General features: G+C 40.5%; 1 protein-coding gene across 1 annotated transcript in view; it reads left to right on the top strand.

Annotated features, from left to right (window-relative positions):
* UBE4A (ubiquitination factor E4A) overlaps positions 1-18,561 on the top strand; it is a 37,693-nt gene that overhangs the window by 14,951 nt on the left and 4,181 nt on the right. The window contains exons 10-19 of the mRNA XM_038535996.1: positions 1,043-1,163; positions 3,431-3,735; positions 5,297-5,429; positions 6,453-6,640; positions 9,134-9,234; positions 9,349-9,462; positions 10,951-11,125; positions 15,488-15,668; positions 16,130-16,277; positions 18,146-18,303. Coding sequence (XP_038391924.1) covers positions 1,043-1,163; positions 3,431-3,735; positions 5,297-5,429; positions 6,453-6,640; positions 9,134-9,234; positions 9,349-9,462; positions 10,951-11,125; positions 15,488-15,668; positions 16,130-16,277; positions 18,146-18,303 — 1,624 coding nt within the window. The remainder of the gene's footprint in view (positions 1-1,042; positions 1,164-3,430; positions 3,736-5,296; positions 5,430-6,452; positions 6,641-9,133; positions 9,235-9,348; positions 9,463-10,950; positions 11,126-15,487; positions 15,669-16,129; positions 16,278-18,145; positions 18,304-18,561) is intronic.

Here is an 18,561-nt window from a genome sequence, read left to right as displayed (position 1 = left end):
ACTGGGCTTCTCAAGATGGTGTGTGTGTATGTGCGTGTGCATGCGTGTAACATCTAAGGCATTCACTTATCCTTTTTCGCAAAAGTGCATCTTTTTCAAGATAAGGCAAAAAGAAAAACTAGTATAAATTTTTTAAAAGATTTTATTTATTTATTTGACAGAGCACAAGAAGGGGGAGCGGCAGGGAGAGGGAGAAGAAGCAGATCCCTGAGCAACCCAGGCATTCCACTAGTATAAATTTTAAAGATAGATGTTTAAAAAAACTGGTATCTTTTCAATGTTGTGTTTTAGTGAAACATTCTTTCTGAATTTAGCAGCCCTGGGTATTGATTGATTCATTCTTCCTAAAAATAAATAAAGCACAATCCCTGCTTTGTTTTGTTTTTTAACTCAAAGCCTCCAATGAAAGCAAATATATTAACACATAATCATAATATGGTATAGGGCTAAACTGGGAGTACAGAGGAGGAAGTGAATAATAAATTCTACAGAAGTTGGGGGTCTCTGTGGCTACATCTTGAGAGATGAGTTGGATTTAAAGTATAAAGTCACAAAGCTGTGAAAGCCTTGATTGGAGAATAATGAGAAGTTCAGTGTGTCTAGAGCCAGGTGGGGAAGGGGTTTGGGAATTGGCAGGAAATGAGTCCAGGGAGGAAGAATGTTGAGGCCTGTTTGGAGAAAACTCAATGCAGAAAAAATAAGTCACTCAAAATGAATCACTCTTTAAAAAAAAAAAAAACAAACCCTCTTAATTTTGGTGTATTTCCTTTCAGTTTTATGAATCTTCTAATCATAAAAGCAATACATGGTCAAAAGGAAATAGATCTGGAAAAGCACAAATAGGTACTGATGATCTGCTGTCTTATCACTTGGCAAAATCCACAGTGTCTTCTACACTTACTTTTAAAAAGAAATTACTAAAAAAAAAAAAAATCTCACTGGTAGCCGTATGAAAGAGAGCTGAGCTAGAGTAAGGGGACATTGGAGACGCAGGACAGAAGTCTGTAGCAAGTCATTTACTGTTCCTTTTACATTCTTTGAGGTTTGGACAAAGAAACTTGTTTGATCCCAGCGGTGCAAGAGCCAAAGTTTCCCCAGAACTACAACCTTGTGACAGAGAACCTTGTCCTGACAGAGTATACTTTGTACTTGGGATTTCACAGGTAACTGCTCTGATGTCATTAAAGAAGAACTGCTTCATGGTGTTAATAACCAGAAGGTTGAAAGTGAGTCTCCCTTGATTCTGAGGTCTCCCATTAGGATCTCACAGGAGAAGGGTTTGGGTTTTGTCTTTTTTTTTTTTTTTTTTTTTTAAGATTTTATTTATTTATTCATGAGACCTGCAGAGTGAGGAGCAGGCTCCCTATAGGGAGCATGATGGCAGACTCAATCCCGGGACCCTGGGATCACTGGGATCACTCACCTGAGCCAAAGGCAGACACACTCAACCACTGAGCCACCCAGGCATCCCAGGAAAAGGGTTTTGTATGCACTTACCCATGTTTATATGAATTGGCTTTGTCCAGAGAACTTGAATTTACTTTTCATTTTTGACCTGCTACCCTTCTGAAAATTAAAGACACATTAGTATTTTTCTCTAAACTCACAGATTTTTTTACAAAGATTTACTTATTTTAGATAGAGTGTGAGCACAATGAGGAGGGGCGAGAGGGAGAGAGAGAATCCTCAAGCCAACTCCCTGCTGAGCACAGAGTCTGACTCAGGGCTCGATCCCACAACCCTGAAAGCATACCTGAGCTGAAATCAGGAGTCAGATGTTTAACCAACTGAGACACCCAGGTGCCCCTAAATTTGCAATTTTTTAAATCAACTATCTATCATGATTTGTGAAAGTGAAATTGTTTTAACTTTTCACTTTCTCCTCTTGAATTTTCATCTTACTACTCCTGATGAAAAAGACCAAGCTCTACTCTGTGGTATAGAGACAATATTGACAAAAATGAAGTGCTTGGGGCTTGAGTACACACATGCACATGCACACCTCTCTCAAATAAAAAATAAATTAAAAAAAAAAAAAGAAAAATGTTTATAAGGGATTCCGATAAGATCAGTAGAACACAAAAGATCTGTGTACCAAAGATCAAAACGATTCTAGAAATACGGAGAATTAAGAACTAGAGTGTAGGACTTCCAAAAATGGTTCTGGTTGAGGCTGGCCACATGTGCCTTTCTGTGATTTTTCTCTCCTTTGGTTTAGCTGATTAGGAGTTAGTTGCAAGTATACATAAGAAAGTTGTTACAGTTCTTAGGAAGAGGTACTGAGTACAGCAGTTTTTAATGTCTCCTCAGGATACTTACACTGGCACAGAGCATTTAAAAAAAATTTTTTTTTAATTTAAAACATTTTTAAAATTTTCCAGAAATTCTCAGCAAATTTCTGGAAAAATGAAATTATATCTTTATTAGAGTTTTTCTATCCCAGTCATTGACTTTTTTTTGTAAGATTCTATTTATTTATTTGAGAGAAAGAGCATAAGCAGGCAGAGGAGCAGAGGGAAAAATAGACTCACCACTGAGCAGGGAGCCGAACCCAGGGTTCAGTCCCAGGACCCTGGGATAATGACCTGAGCCAAAGGCAGATGCTTAACCGAGCCACGCAGGAGTTCCCCAGTCATTGACATTTTAAATGAGACAATAGATAATGCAGCATATGTTTAACTTATTCAACCACTTGCATTCAGATACAGAAATGAATGTCATCTAGTCTCCCCATATTGGCTGGCTAACCCTAGACATTACCTACAGGGCCAAAGAAGATGACTTTGGGCTATACCTTTAGAGATAACTATCCATAACATTGAATTACGGGGCTTCCTTTCATTAGAGAACATTTGGCTGACCCTTTGTGAAGAATAATGTAATTTTATATTGAACAACAGAGGACTGGAAGCTGTTTCTGAGGTTGCATCTCAGGTGGCTACCAGTTTATATGTGGTTGTTACTAACCTAGAATCTTCTTTCACCAGTTTTATTTCTCAGCTAACCGTAGAAGAACTGTCCATATAACTGCATCCAAGTACAATCATTGCAACTGTGCTGTGTCAAATGATCCTGCTGGGGTCTTTTTGTACTTTGTCTAATAGTTATTTTACATGGTAACAGCCAAGTCTACACCCTGCTCAACCAAGCTACTGTTCCTTGGATGGTGCGTTTCAGCTAAAGGCTGCTATTTGTAATTAGCATCATTTACGTCAAATGCATGATAATATTTTCCCGCTGCTATGACCCCTGCCCCTGTCTGGTCGATAATTTTTGTGAGTGCCTTCTGTATCATCACAATTGCGGCTCCCTATATCCTAAAAGAGAATACTAGAATAAATAAACGAGGATTTGTTTTTCTAGAACAATGTATACTCTTCTGTCCTGTATGAACCTCCTGACCCAGTCTCTTCTACTTTCTTGGGGGCAGGTTGCATGATCAGATGGTAAAAATCAACCAAAATCTGCATCGGCTGCAGGTTGCCTGGCGGGATGCTCAGCAAAGTTCTAGCCCTGCTGCTGACAACCTTCGTGAGCAATTTGAACGGCTGATGACCATCTATCTTTCTACCAAGACTGCCATGACAGAGCCACAGATGCTACAGAACTGTCTAAACTTGCAGGTGTCCATGGCTGTTCTGCTTGTTCAACTGGCCATAGGCAATGAGGGCTCACAGCCAATAGAACTAACTTTTCCTTTGCCAGATGGCTACAGCTCTTTGGCTTATGTGCCAGGTAAGCAGGCTCTTCCTTGGGAACCAACTGCCTATTTATAGCTGTCTAAGTTTAACTGGGTCACTTTGGAAGTATAATCCTCAGAATACCCTCCCTTAGTTATCATTCAACTGTTTTTGAAGAAACAACTCAAATTTGTAGATAATATCTACTGGTCAAAGAATGGGGGGAACTATCAGCTTTTTCCTCAGCCTTGTGTCCCCACTTCTGTGTATATCATAAACTAGTCTTCAAGGGATTAAGTGCAGCCAGGGTTTTCAGAGCTGTTAGTTTTAGCATTGTTTTCATTGTTTAACTTCTAAATTTATCTGTTCGACTGTGCCTGTGTTGTTTCTTAGGAGGAAAAAATTACCATCTCCTGTTGTTTAAGGAGATTGTGTATGTACATATGTTGGTGAGGAGTTGGCAGATATTGTCCATCAAAATCAGGTTTTATGTTCTTGATCATTGTATTGGCCATCTTTTGCTAAGTAACAGATCATCCCAAAACATAGCACCTTAAAACAAATTTTGTCTCACATAGTTTCTGTGGATCAGGAATCCAGGAGTGGTTTGGCTATATGGTTGTGCCTCTGGATCTTTCATGAAGTTGCAGCCAAGCTGTCAGGGCCACAGGAATCTGAGGACTCAACCAAAACTGGAGGATCTGCTTATAAGCTGGGTCATGTGGTTGTTGGATCTCAATTGCTTACTGGCCTCTTTTCCAGATCATACAGATCTCTCCTTAGTACTGTTCATGATATGGCAGCTGGCTTCCTTCAGGCCAAGTGACCAAAGGGAAGCTCTAGGCTTTTATAACTTAACAAGGAAATGATATGCCATTGCTTCTATGTGCCTCTACCCTGGAAGAATGTAGGGAGGGACACATGAGGGCACGAGTACCAGGAAGCAAAGACAATTGGAGGACCATCCTCGAGACTGATGACCAGAATCATCTTATGTATTCATCTTTGTTGAAGATTCTTTGCCCATTTGAAGGGTTATTTAATGCACAGTTACCCTTGAGTGTGGAAAAGAGTATGTATCAGTGTACTTTCTTAAGTTGCACTGATATGTGAACAGTATTTTGTGTCTCTGCTATTCTCATATTGACATGGTTAGAAATAAAAATTGACTTACTGGGCAGCCCCGGTGGCACAGCGGTTTGGCGCCGCCTGCAGCCTTGAGTGTGATCCTGGAAACCCGGGATCGAGTCCCACATCGGGCTCCCTGCATAGAGCCTGCTTCTCCCTCTGTCTGTGTCTCTGCCCCTCTCTCTCTGTGCCTATGAATAAATAAATAAAATCTTTAAAAAAAAAATTTTTTTTGACTTACCTTAGAAGGAGACTCAAAAAAAAGGAGATTCTACATTTATGAACTTGTCACCATTCCCAGTACCTATAAGACATTTGTGATTTTTTTTTTTTAACCTTTGTTAGGTAGAGTGAAGGGAAAATTTTCAATATTGCTTAGTACAGAAAGTCAGATGTTTCACTTAATCGCAGTGCATGTTTGTTTGGTTTTTTTGAGGGGGGGTTTTTGTTTATTTTGGGGGGGTTTGTTTTGTTTGGGTTTTTTTCAGAATTTTTTGCAGATAACTTGGGTGATTTCCTCATTTTTCTACGCCGCTTTGCCGATGACATCTTGGAGACGTCAGCAGACTCCCTGGAACATGTCCTTCACTTTATCACGATTTTCACTGGAAGCATAGAAAGGTGAGGTGTTGAAAGCTTGGCTCTAACACCATTTAGAGGTACAAAGCATTCAGAAGACTTCTAAACCAAGCAACACACAAGCCTGAATCATAAGGGCTTGCCTTCAGAAGTTGTGTTAACATTCATGAATCTCCTGACCGTCCCTAAGGATAGCCAGAAATCCCCCTCTTGAGAGGCATTATAAGCCAAGGACTTTCCCCACAGAGAATCTGAACCTGCATGTAGAATATTTGGTAAGAATTCCACTGTTAGTGACTGGTTAAAATAGTTACCTTAATGCCAGAAACCTTACCTAGGGCAGCCAGGTTCTAATGTTCTAGCAGATGCATGGTAACAAAGTTTACCCTTAACATTCTGAGTTGCATGAGCAGTAAGCACAGGTAAATGCTTTCTAATCTCATTCATAGTTTCTACTTCTCTACTTCTTCTTTTCTCAAAGTGAGATACCCGCTGTCCTATAGAGTTGCTTCTCTGGTATTTTTGGTGTCTAGGCCAAAGGAAACCATGTGTGCAAGGGTGAAGATTTGCTGGATGAAGAGAATGGTGCACAGTCCCCTAAGCCATGTCAGTAAGAAGTAGGTAGAAGCCAATCCTTCACTGAGCTGAGTAGACCTAATGAGAAATCATAAGTCCATAAATATTTATTAGGTACATGTGTACATCGTAAATAACGTAGTATAACTGCATCCTGACCCTTGCTCTCAGAAAGCTTAGAGAGGCAAGTTTAACCTCAATGAAACAGGGATAAAAACAGTAATGGATTATTATAGAAAAATAAACAGAATGGCTAGTATTACATAGCAATTTGAGTATTCATCCTTATACTTGGTAGGTTGTGATCTCAAAAGTTGAATGATGTACCTGCATTATCCCCCAGAAATTAACAGACTTGAAACTACAGAATCCTGTTATTTCCTCCCAATGGTAGCATAGAGTGTTTTGGCTCCTCATGTGGAGAAAACAGTCATGAATTTGAGAGTTAAGTTTTCTACCTGCTTTGCTTGCTTTCTGCCCTTTTTGCAGGATGAAGAATCCCCACCTACGGGCCAAACTGGCGGAGGTGCTGGAAGCAGTGATGCCCCACCTGGATCAGACCCCAAATCCCTTGGTATCCAGTGTGTTCCACCGGAAACGTGTGTTCTGCAACTTTCCTCATGCACCCCACCTTGCAGAAGCTCTAATCAAGGTTTTTGTGGACATTGAGTTTACAGGTAAAGCAATCCAGAACTGAGAAGCAGATACTAGTGGAGTTTCCTAGCTTGATCAGTACTTAATGTGAGAAAAATAGCAACAGCCATTATTTATTGAATATCTGTTATGTATCTGCATTGATGCTAAGTGCTTTTCTTACATTGTTTCAATAATAATTTGTCACCATCTGGCAAGTTTTACTCTATTATCCCTGTTGTACATATAAGGACATGAATGCTTGAAAAGATAATTTGTCTGTGTCACACAACTAAGTGATATGATCAGGTTGATTCTCACCTCAAAAAAAAAAAAAAACGGGGCGCACCTGGGTGGGCTTAGTTGGTTGAGTGTCTGATTCTTGGTTTCAATTCAATTCATGATCTCAGGGTCATGGGACCAAGCCCTATGTTGGGCTCTGCGCTCAATGGAGAGTCTGCTTGAGATTCTTCCTCTCCCTTTCCCTCTTAATGAATGAATAAATCTTTTAAAAAGAAAGAAAAATAAGGGGTCCCTGGGTGGCTTGGTGTAAGCGTCTGACTTTGGCTCAGGTCATGATCTCAGGGTCCTGGGTTGGAGGCCTGTGTTGGGCTCCATGCTCAGCAGAGAGTCTGCTTCTCTCTCTCCTTCTGCCCCTCCCCCTACCTGTGTACTCACGTGCACAGGTGTACACACAATCTCTCTCAAAATCTTTAAAAAGGGAGGGGGCACCAGGGTGGCTCAGTTGATTAAGCGTCTGCCTTCAGCTCAGGTCATGATTCTGGGGTCTTGGGATCGAGCCCCACATCAGGCTCCCTCGCAGGGAGTCTCCTTGCTCCTCTCCCTCCCCTACCCTGTTTGTGTGCTCTCGCTCATGCGCTTGCTCTCTCTCTCAAATAAATAATAAATAAAATCCTTTTAAAAATAGCAAAGAAAAAAAATAGTAAAAACAAAACACATGCTCTTCCAAATTTAATTGTGTGCTTGATTTAATTATGCTCAAGAAAAAAAAATTATGCTCAAGAAAAGCAAACGGTTTGATTACACCTAGGTCTTTTTTTTAGTGGGGGGAGGGGCAGAGGAAGAGGTAGAGGCAAATCTTTTTTTTTTTAATAAATTTATTTTTTATTGGTGTTCAATTTGCCAACATATAGAATATCACCCATTGCTCATCCCATCAAGTGCCCACCTCAGTGCCCGTCACCCAGTCACCCCCACCCCCTGCCCACCTCCCCTTCCACCATCCCTAGTTCGTTTCCCAGAGTTAGGAGTCTTTCATGTTCTGTCTTAAGCAGGCTCTACACCCAACGTGGAGCACAATGCAGAGCTCAGTCTCACTACTTTGAGATCATAACCTAAGCCGAAATCAAGAGTCAGACGCTTAACAGACTTAGTCACGCAACCCCTGCCTCCCAGGTCTTGATTTTTATCTGCCTCAAATTGCAGAATAGTGGGACAGTTCTTGTTTCTTTTCTTTTTCTTTTCTTTTTTTTTTTTTTAAGTAAACTCTACCCCCAATGCAGGGCTCAAACTCACCACCCTGAGATCAGGAGTAAACTGTACCCCATCTCAACCAGTAAACAACATGTTAGGCAGTTACTTAAGATCTCTTTTAAAAGAAGTATCCTAAATAAAAGCTGTCCTACCATCTGGTGTTAAATACAACTAATACTTAAGGAGACATTTAACATTGTACTGAGTGCCTTTCACATCTGGATTTTGGTTTTGTCACTTGCTCACCTCTGAGCCTTAGTGTCTTCATCTATAAAATGGATTGAAGTGATGACTAGTACGATAGTGCGTGTAAATCTTTACAATACATATATAGTCACACAGTAAATCACTACAGTTATCTTATTATATGACCATATCAACCCTTTAGTTGGAATGATAGAGAATGTATTATAATTCCTATTTTATTTCTAAGGAAGTGGAAGTTTAAAAATGTTAAGAGGCTTGAATTAAGTGGAGCCAAAAGGAAAACCTAGATCTTCTGACTCTGAATCCCATGCTCTTCTTATATGACCCAAACTACGAAGCTCTAGTGGTTCCTTTCATAGGTCACAACAGTCCAAGCCTCAGGTTTTTAGCCTCTGACCTGATTTCTCATAGTAATTAAGAACCAATTCATTTCACAGTTGGGATGTTATCTATGAAGAATGTGGGGGGTACTTAGTAACCCATTCAGCACATGGCTGCTGCCACAATGGCCTGTTCAGAGGCCTCATTCAAAGTCCGATAAGTACTCTACATTTGGATATGGAAGCATTGGTTTCCCCTGGCTCTTATTGAACAACTTGGTCCTTGTCTTTTTCTGCATGAGGTATCTTTTGTGTCTGTTTCCCTCTTGTTCTGTCAGCACAGAAATAAGTAAACACTTGCCTGTAACTCTGGGCCTTTCTAAACTCCCAGGGCAGATTCTACCAGTAGTCTTGGCACATGCAGAAAAAAAGAAAATGGCTCCACATAGACATAAGCTCTTACTCTTTCTCTGGTAGCACCACCTTTGCTGGGTTTTTGCTCTTACCCTATTTCAGGAGACCCCCATCAATTTGAACAGAAGTTTAATTACCGGCGTCCCATGTATCCCATCCTAAGGTACATGTGGGGAACAGATACCTATCGAGAGAGCATTAAGGTGAGAGAGTTTTTGGTGTAGCCACGCTGAGTTGTCTGAATTTTACTTCAGATAAGCCCCAGTGAGTTGTGGTTCAGTAGTTAAAATGGTTTTGTCTTGGGCTGGGACTTACAGGATTTGGCTGACTATGCCTCTAAGAATTTAGAAGCCATGAATCCCCCACTTTTCCTCCGTTTTCTTAACCTGCTAATGAACGACGCCATCTTCCTCCTGGATGAAGCCATACAGGTAAGAATAAGTAAAATATTTTTAGAACAGATTTAACTCACCCTATATCATCAGGTAATAATAAGTACATACTTTTTACCTTCAAATTATAATGGAGCAATCCATATGCCCATAGTACCACTTTGGACCCCCGAAATTTGTGGGTAGTAGTATACTACAACTCTTACGGAGATTGAATAGGTATTGTTCCATTAGAGACCAAGATCAATGGTCATTGAAGCCTCCTAAGCTAGGATGAAATTTTGGCAGAGTGGAAAAGAAAGGGTGAAGAAGTTAAACTAAGGTCCATTGGCAGGATTAATCAGGCCAGCAACACAGAAAGAAATCAGAGGACCTTGGGTTTGGTCAGTGACTCAACCATTTTCCATCCCAACCGGTTCATCAGTAACAGTGACTCGCTAAGGCAATGATTCTTATCTCCTTCCTGAAAGATTCTGATTTTTGCACCACTACTTGAAAAACAGAATCTCTAGTTTGGGTTATTTTTTCATATAAACATTCCCCAATACTCTTCATCTATCCACAGCCTCCCAAATCTTTATAGTTGAAACATGAGATTCCCAAAGTATATATATATTTGGGTGCCTCTCAGCAGCTTCAGTACATCATATCCTTAATCATCCCTTAGGAGCTGCTTCTTGCTCCTATTAAAAACTTCCCTTATCTCTGACAAGTGAAAGATAGATAAGGCAGTGTCCCAAAGGGAAATGAGGCAAGGAAGTCACGAAGGTGGCCTATTGGATAGCCACAAGCTCTTCATATTGATTAGCAGTCCCCCAGTAACTTGTACTTAATTTGTGAGAAGAGTTCTTGCTTTTTTCATAATCCCATACTTCAAGATTTTAGATAGGTTTTCTTAGAAAACAAGAACACGTCCTGTAATAAACAGACCCCTCTAAGCAAGAGCTCTGTGATACAAAGAATGACACCAGATGGCATTGTCATAGGACTGCAAGAATGATGAGAAGTAGACAGTTTTTAATATTTATGCTTCTCCTTCCAGACATCTTGCATATTTGATAGAGCTTTGTTTTTTTATAGGCAGTTTTGGGTTTGGTTTTTTGTTTTTTGTGGGGTTGGTGTTTTGTTTTGGGTTTGTTGTTTTGGGGGGGATTTTTTTGTTTTGTTTTTTGTTGGGTTTTTGTGGGTTTTTGTTTTTTTGTTGGTTTTTTTGAGGGAAAGATTTGTCCCTTTTTTTTTTTTTCACTTCAGTCTGTTATTTTTGCCTAGGTTTCACACATGATACTATTTATCCTCCCTTTTAGATCACAGACTATAATAGTCATGTGGAACCTACCCATAACTCCACCCAGGCTAAAACAAATCTATATGGATTTTCAGCCCTATGTTGAGAAATAAAGGCTCGTGTTTCTTACATAGTCCCTGGTTTTCCTGACTTACTAAACTAGATTTTAAATAGAACTGCTTACATATCTTCTCTTCAACTGCACTTTCTTATCTGATACATTTTGCTTCTGGTTTCTGTAGTATTTGAGCAAGATAAAGATTCAACAGATTGAGAAAGACCGAGGTGAATGGGATAGTCTGACTCCAGAAGCCCGCCGAGAGAAGGAGGCTGGCCTACAGATGTTTGGACAGCTGGCACGTTTCCATAACATCATGTCCAATGAAACAATTGGTACCCTTGCCTTTCTGACATCAGGTAAGGACACAAAGCACTATGTCCCCAAAAAATCTAGTGGTCAAGATCTCCTTCATTTGAGGGATCAATCCAGCTGAAACTAAGAATTCAGGCTCTGGCAATAGTATCTCAGACACAATCTGACAGGGAAATGAATCCCCAGAAAAACTTCAAGAAAGATGATGCCCAGGGTGCCTAGGTACCTCGGTTGGTTAAGCATTCAACTCTTTATCACAGCTCGGGTCTTGATTTCAGGGTCATGAGTTCAAGCTCCACTTTGGGCTCCATATTGGGTATGGAACCTACTTTAAAAAAAGAAGAAGCAGCCCATTGTTGACAGGGGCATGTTCTTCCTCACACAGCTACCAGGAAGCTTACGTTGCTATAATTTTTCTTGAGAATAAATTAGCCATATAAATGTATCTGGGGGAAAAAATAAATAAATATATATATATCTGGGGGAGTATGTGTGTATGTTAACCTAAGAAATATTCTTAAACTCTGGTTAAATGTGGTAAATCAAACAAAAATATTTATCTCCACTCCCTCTAGAGCTAGTGTCCAAAAAAAAAAAAAAAAAAAGCTAGTGTCCAATTCAGTAGCACTTGCCACATGTGGCTCTCAAGCATTTTAAATGTGACCGGTCTGAATTGAGCCATGCTAAAAGTATAAAATACATGCCTCAAGGGCAGCCCCAGTGGCGCAGCGGTTTGGCGCCGCCTGTGGCCCAGGGCGTGACCCTGGGGACCCTGGATCGAGTCCCGCGTCGGGCTCTCTGTATGATGCCTGCTTCTCCCTCTGCCTGTGTCTCTGCCTCTCTCTCTCCCTCTCTCTCTCTCTCTGTGTCTCTATGAATAAATAAATAAAATCTTTAAAGAAAAAAATTAAAAAAAAAATACATGCCTCAAGACTTAGTATTTTTTTAATGTAAAATATTTCATTAATAATTTTATATTGGGGCAGCCCGGGTGGCTCGGCGGTTTAGCGCCGCCTTCAGCCCAGGGCGTGATCCTGGAGACCCGGGATCAAGTCCCACGTTGGGTTCCCTGCATGGAGCCTGCTTCTCCCTCTGCCTGTGTCTCTGCCTCTCTCTCTCTCCCCTCTCTGTGTTTCTCATGAATGAATGAATGAATAGAGATCTTTAAAATAATAATAATGATAATAATTTTATATTGATAACATATGAAATGATTACCAAGGATCACCAGACATTTGAGGAAATCCTCCAACATGAAACACAGGTATCTGATGAAAACTTTATTTTTTTTTTAAGATTTTATTTATTTATTCATGAGAGACACAGGGGGGTAGGGAGAGGCAGAGACACAGGCAGAAGGATAAGCAGGCTCCGTGCAAGAAGCCTGATGTAGGACTCGATCCCGGACCCCTGGAATCATGCCCTGAGCCAGAGGCAGATGCTCAACTGCTGAGCCACCTAGGCATCCCCTGAAGAAAACTTTAAAAAAAATCTTTATAATCTCAGAGGAACAAGAGAAGGCATAGCATCCATAAGACAAGAACAAGAGGCAATAAGAAGTATTACTTAAAAAAAACAAGAAAGAGGTCTTGGATATTGAAAATATATAACTTAAGTAATTTCTATCTGCCAGTAAAAGAGTTAGAAGATCAAATTAAGGAGCTCTTGCATGAAAGTAGAACAGAAAGAAAAGAAATGGAAATTAGAATGGAAAGGGTAAAATAAAGGATCAATCCAGAAAGTCTCGAAAGAGAAAAATGGAGAAGAGGAAATTATCAAATAATATTAAAAATCCCCAAAGACTAAAAGCTTCCAAAAAGGGCCACAGTGGGCTGACCACATGGACTTTTTAAATTCTCACACTAAGGTGACATTGTGACATTTCAGGAAATCAAGGTAAGAGAAGATCCTAAAAGGTCCCAGAGAAAAGTCAGGTCATGTACAATATAAAATGTATAAAGTATAAAATGTCTTTGATTTTCGCAACAGTGGCATTGGAAACCAGAGCATGCGTCTCATGGAAAATAGTTTTTCAGCCCAGAAAACTATAGCCAGCCAAATGTGAGGACATTTTCAGGGGTGAAAGTATCAGATTTACTTCCAGTGTACCATTTCTTGAGAAGCTACAAAAAGCTATTCTCCATCAAAGTGAAAGGGTAAATCTACAGGAGGAAAGTGGAATCCCATAAGAGAGAGACAAAGAAAGTGTCCAGGATGGTGGTAAAAGGAGCTTGTGTGACCACCACGCAGTAGACTTATAGAGCAAGGAGTCCAGATTGGAGTGACAGATGGGAGCTTCCAGAAGGAGCATTTCCAAAAAATACAGAACTGCTAGAAATTATCCTATCCAGAGTTTTACATTTCTGGTGGAGAGTTTAGAAAGATTTAGTGATTGGTACTCTGAAAATAAACAAAATTTTTAAAAGTTAGATTAAAACATATATATTACCGGGTGTTTGGGTGGTTCAGTCAGTTGAGTGTCCATCCAGCTTTTGGTTTCAGCTCAGATCATGATCTCAGAGTCCTGGGATGGAGCCCCACTTTGGGCTCCATGCTCAGTGGGGAGTCTGCTTGAAGAGTTTCTGACTCTGCTCCTCCCCCTCCACTCGCACACACACCCCCAAATAGGTAAATCTTTTTTTTTTTAAAGTATATAACTTTATATATGTAATCATTAGAACACTGTGGTTGTGCTGTGAATGATACTTATATAATCTTCATGACATAAACTAAATTATTTAACCAAAGATGTGGTTATATACTGGGACTCGTATTTGGGAGAGAAGGACGGGAAGTAAAAGCTAAACTCCTCAGTAGTGAAGCCAGTAGAGTGGCTAAAACTAAAAGATCAAGAACCAGTAGTATGAAGTAAGCCTCCTGATCATACTTTTTGGCTTATTAAAACCCAGCATGTGTGTGTGTGTTGTTGTTGTTGTTGTTTTTAAGATTTTATTTATTTATTCATGAGACACAGAGAGAGAGAGAGGCAGAGACACAGGCAGAGGGAAAAGCAGACTCCATGCAAGGGAGCCCGACGTGGGACTTGATCTGGGGTCTCCAGGATCACGCCCTGGGCTGAAGGCGGCACTAAACCACTGAACCACCCAGGCTGCCCAAACCCAGCGTGTGTTAATGTATTTTTTTAATTTTTGGAGTTTGAGTCCTGTGCCCTAGCAATTCCTTACGAACTCATTATAAGGAAATAATAAATCTAGAAAGTATGTACACAATGAAGTTAATAAGTGAAATGCTGGGGCACCTGCCTGACTCAGCCACTGGAGCATGCAACTCAGTCTCAGGATTGTGAGTTCAAGCCTCCTTGCAGGCTGTGGAGATTACTTAAAATCTTTTTTTTAAATAGATAGATATGAAATGTTTATAATAGAATGTCCAGCAGTAAAAATAACATCCAGCAATAAAGATAAATAAATAACTTCAGGGGCACCTGGGTGGCTCAGTGGGTTAAGTATCTGCCTTTGCTCAGGTCATGATACCTGGGTCCTGGGGTCAAGCTCTACATTGGGCTCCCTGCTTAATGGGGAGTCTGCTTCTCCCTTTGCCCCTCCCCCTGCTCATGCTTTCTTTCTCTCTCTTACTCTCTCTCAAAGAAATGAAATCTTTAATAAATAAATAACTTCAGATGCAGTCACAACATTGGAAAGTTATGTGGCCATTAAAAAGGGTGCAAATCACTGCTGTCCTTTAGAACTTTCTCTGATGGAAATGCTCTATAAATCTGGACTCATAATGTAGATACTAGCCACGTGTGGCTGTTGAACACTTGAGATGTGAGGTCACTGTGACTGAGGAACTGAATTTTTAAATTAATTTAAATAGATATGTGGGGCCAGCCAGTGGCTACCATGTTGGGCAACACAAGGACATATATTTACCAAAATGGTGAGATATTTATGGTACAGTTAATGAAAAAGTAAGTTACAGAATATGTATACATGATCATCATTTTGTTGTAAAAATGTGTATGTTTGTAAATATGGACAAAAGCTAGAAGGATGTGGAATGCCTGGGTGCTCAGTGGTTGAGCATCTATATCTGCCTTTGGCTCAGGTCATGATCCCAGAGTCTGTGTTGAGTATGGCGTTGGGCTCCCAGGAGGGAGCCTGCTTCTCCCTCTGCCTGTGTCTCTCGTGAATAAATAAATAAAATCTTTAAAAAAAAAAAAAAAAAGCTATAAGGATGTATTTGCAAAATGCTAACAGTGTTTATTTCTGGGTGGTAGTTCTATATTTTGTTTTTGCTCACCAATGTTTTCTAACATTCCTGCAATGAAAATGTATTACATAATTTTTAAATATTCCCCAGAGGTGTCCAAGTGAAACTCTTAAGACATAATAAGTAAAAGATGGCTTATGGATTGAGTTTTCACAGACTTCCTTTTTTTCTAGAGATCAAATCACTCTTTGTGCATCCTTTCCTGGCTGAGCGCATCATCTCCATGTTGAACTACTTCCTGCAGCACCTGGTTGGCCCCAAGATGGGGGCCTTAAAAGTCAAGGACTTCAGTGAATTTGACTTCAAGCCCCAGCAGCTCGTATCAGATATCTGCACAATCTACTTAAACCTTGGGTACCTGAGATTTAATTGGGCAGGCCAGAGGGCATGTTGATTTCTAATTTGGGGTTTTGATAATGGAATAACTGGTAATTATGTAGAAATAGAGGAGAAACGGTTTATTTCTGGTTGGTTGAAGGAATTTTAAAATTTGTAGTTTTAATGATAGTAAAATATGTAGTTTTCATAATGAAATTTTGTATGACCTACGGGAGGCTGTTTAGAATTTTCAACATTCTGCCTTTGTGTGAAGATAAACTTGACTACTAGTAACCAGTGTTTGGAGAAGCAGTATTCTTTTAAGGTGACAGGATACTTGATAGACTTCCTTCCTAAAAATTAGAAGAAACCTCTCTATATCAAAAGAACATTGATGGCATGTAAGTGATAGGGAATCTTGTTCCTCAACCCAGCTGTTGTCTCCCTCACTGACCTACCCTCTGATGTTCAGTGTCTTTCTGATGCTGACATTCCAGGGACGAGGAGAACTTCTGTGCCACGGTGCCCAAGGACGGACGTTCCTATTCCCCAACTCTCTTTGCACAGACAGTCCGAGTCCTGAAGAAAATAAATAAGCCCGGGAATATGATTGTGGCTTTCAGCAACTTGGCAGAGAGAATCAAGGTGAGGAGAAGGAGGAATCTGTTTATTAACATATTCAATAGAAATCACTGTGTTAACTAACTGTTCTGCTGGTTCTCCTATTTCAAGGGGTAAAAGGGTATTTATGGCCTTGAGAAGATATAAACAGGATTCTTCCTGGTCCATGAATAACTAGACCTACATTAAAAAAAAAAAATGTTCTTATTTTAACTCTAGTTAGTTAACATACAGTGCTAGCTTCAGGTATGCAGTGTAGTAATTCAGGAATTCCATACATCACCGTGTCATATCACGTCATCACTACCATATCCTTATTCTCTTCTCGACATGAGGGAAGAACAGAAAATTGATTTAAGAAGCTTCTACTAGGGCAAGCCCAGGTGGCTCAGCGGTTTAGCACCTGCCTTTGGCCCAGGGTGTGATCCTGGGGACCTGGGATCGAGTCCCACATCGGGCTCCCTGCATGGAGCCTGCTTCTCCCTCTGCCTGTGCCTCTGCCCCTCTCTCTCTCTCTCTCTCTCTCTTTCTCTGTGTCTCATGAATAAACAAATAAAATCTTTAAAAAAAATAAAAATAAGCTTCTACTAGAAGAGAAGAGTGTATAGACTTTGTGGACAGTTTCTAGGAAAACCTCCATTTGTTATATCTATAGTTAGTAGTTGGCTTATATGGGAATAGCCCTACATTTTATAGATGAAAATACTCTCTTATATTCAGCCAGTCCTTTTGGTTGAAGTTTGACAGAGCTCCATTAGTTACGAAGAAGGAAAAATCATGGCACAGCCTGATAGAAAACCTTGCTTATTTAAAGAAAACCTTCCTTGTTGACATCCATGATTCCTTCATTGGACCACTTATTTATAGAGTTGGGCTCCATATTGCTTAGAGCCAGAGGGGTCCCCAAGGAACTAGAGTCATGAAAAGAACAAAATGTTGAAGCTACTTTTAAACTCCTCCTATACCTGTTTGTACTTAAAACCAGAAGCTGCTTTTCATACACTGACTGCATGAGTGATTCTGCAAATAGCCTTCCTACCACTATCTCCTTTTCAATGATGATATTTACAGTAGGACGGCTGCCAGAACCACCTTATATAGGATGTGTCTCTTTTTTTTTTTCTGTTAACACTTAAACCCATCTCTAGTCATGACTGCTAGCAGCTGGGCTAACCTGAAGCTTGGGAGTTGGGGTTGAATACTAAACTCACTTTTAAAATATCCTTCTTGGGGCAGCCCGGGTGACTCAGTGGTTTAGCGCCACCTTCGGCCCGGGGCGTGATCCTGGAGACCCAGGATCGGGTCCCGCGTCTGGCTCCCTGCATGGATCCTGCTTTTCTCTCTGCCTGTGTCTCTGCCTCTCTCTCTCTCTCTCTCTCTCTCTCCCTGTGTCCCTCATGAATAAATAAATTAAATATTTTTTAATTAAAAAATAATAATAAAATATCCTTCTTTGCTTGTTTAGAAAATAAAGCTGAGAATTGTCTGTCCTTCTCTCTGTAAAGGGTTCTCAGTGACGCTTTAAGATCGTAGTCACTGGGATCCCTGGGTGGCGCAGCGGTTTGGCGCCTGCCTTTGGCCCAGGGCGTGATCCTGGAGACCCGGGATCGAATCCCACATCGGGCTCCCGGTGCATGGAGCCTGCTTCTCCCTCTGCCTGTGTCTCTGCGCCTCTCTCTCTCTCTCTGTGACTATCATAAATAAATAAAAATTTAAAAAAAAAAAAAAAAAAAAAAAAAAAAAAAAAAAAAAAAAAGATCGTAGTCACTAAAAAATAAAATAAAATAAATATAATAAAATAAAATAATAAAATATAAAAAGATCGTAGTAACCGAGTATTTTGAATCCGCTGCTCTGTGAATTCACCTTAACAACTAGGTGTTTGTGCATAGTCTCTAGCAGACCTCCAGCAACAGGAGGAGGAAACTTATGCAGATGCCTGTGATGAGTTCCTGGATCCCATCATGAGCACACTCATGTCCGACCCTGTGGTGCTGCCATCCTCCAGAGTCACTGTGGATAGATCCACCATTGCCAGACATTTGCTCAGGTACGCTAGCCCTAAAGAGCAGCCTCAAGGGATCCCTGGGTGGCGCAGCGGTTTGGCGCCTGCCTTTGGCCCAGGCGTGATCCTGGAGACCCGGGATCAAATCCCACGTCGGGCTCCCGGTGCTTGGAGCCTGCTTCTCCCTCTGCCTATGTCTCTGCCTATGTCTCTGCCTCTCCCTCTCTCTCTGTGACTATCATAAAAAATAAAAAATTTTTTTAAAAAGATTTAAAAAAAAAAAGAAAAGAGCAGCCTCAAGAC

This window comes from Canis lupus, chromosome 5, assembly GCF_011100685.1.
Source record: "Canis lupus familiaris isolate Mischka breed German Shepherd chromosome 5, alternate assembly UU_Cfam_GSD_1.0, whole genome shotgun sequence".
Classification (NCBI taxonomy): Eukaryota; Metazoa; Chordata; class Mammalia; order Carnivora; family Canidae; genus Canis; species Canis lupus.
Note: the sequence above shows the minus strand (reverse complement) of the source record. Positions and strands in the feature narration are given on the sequence as shown.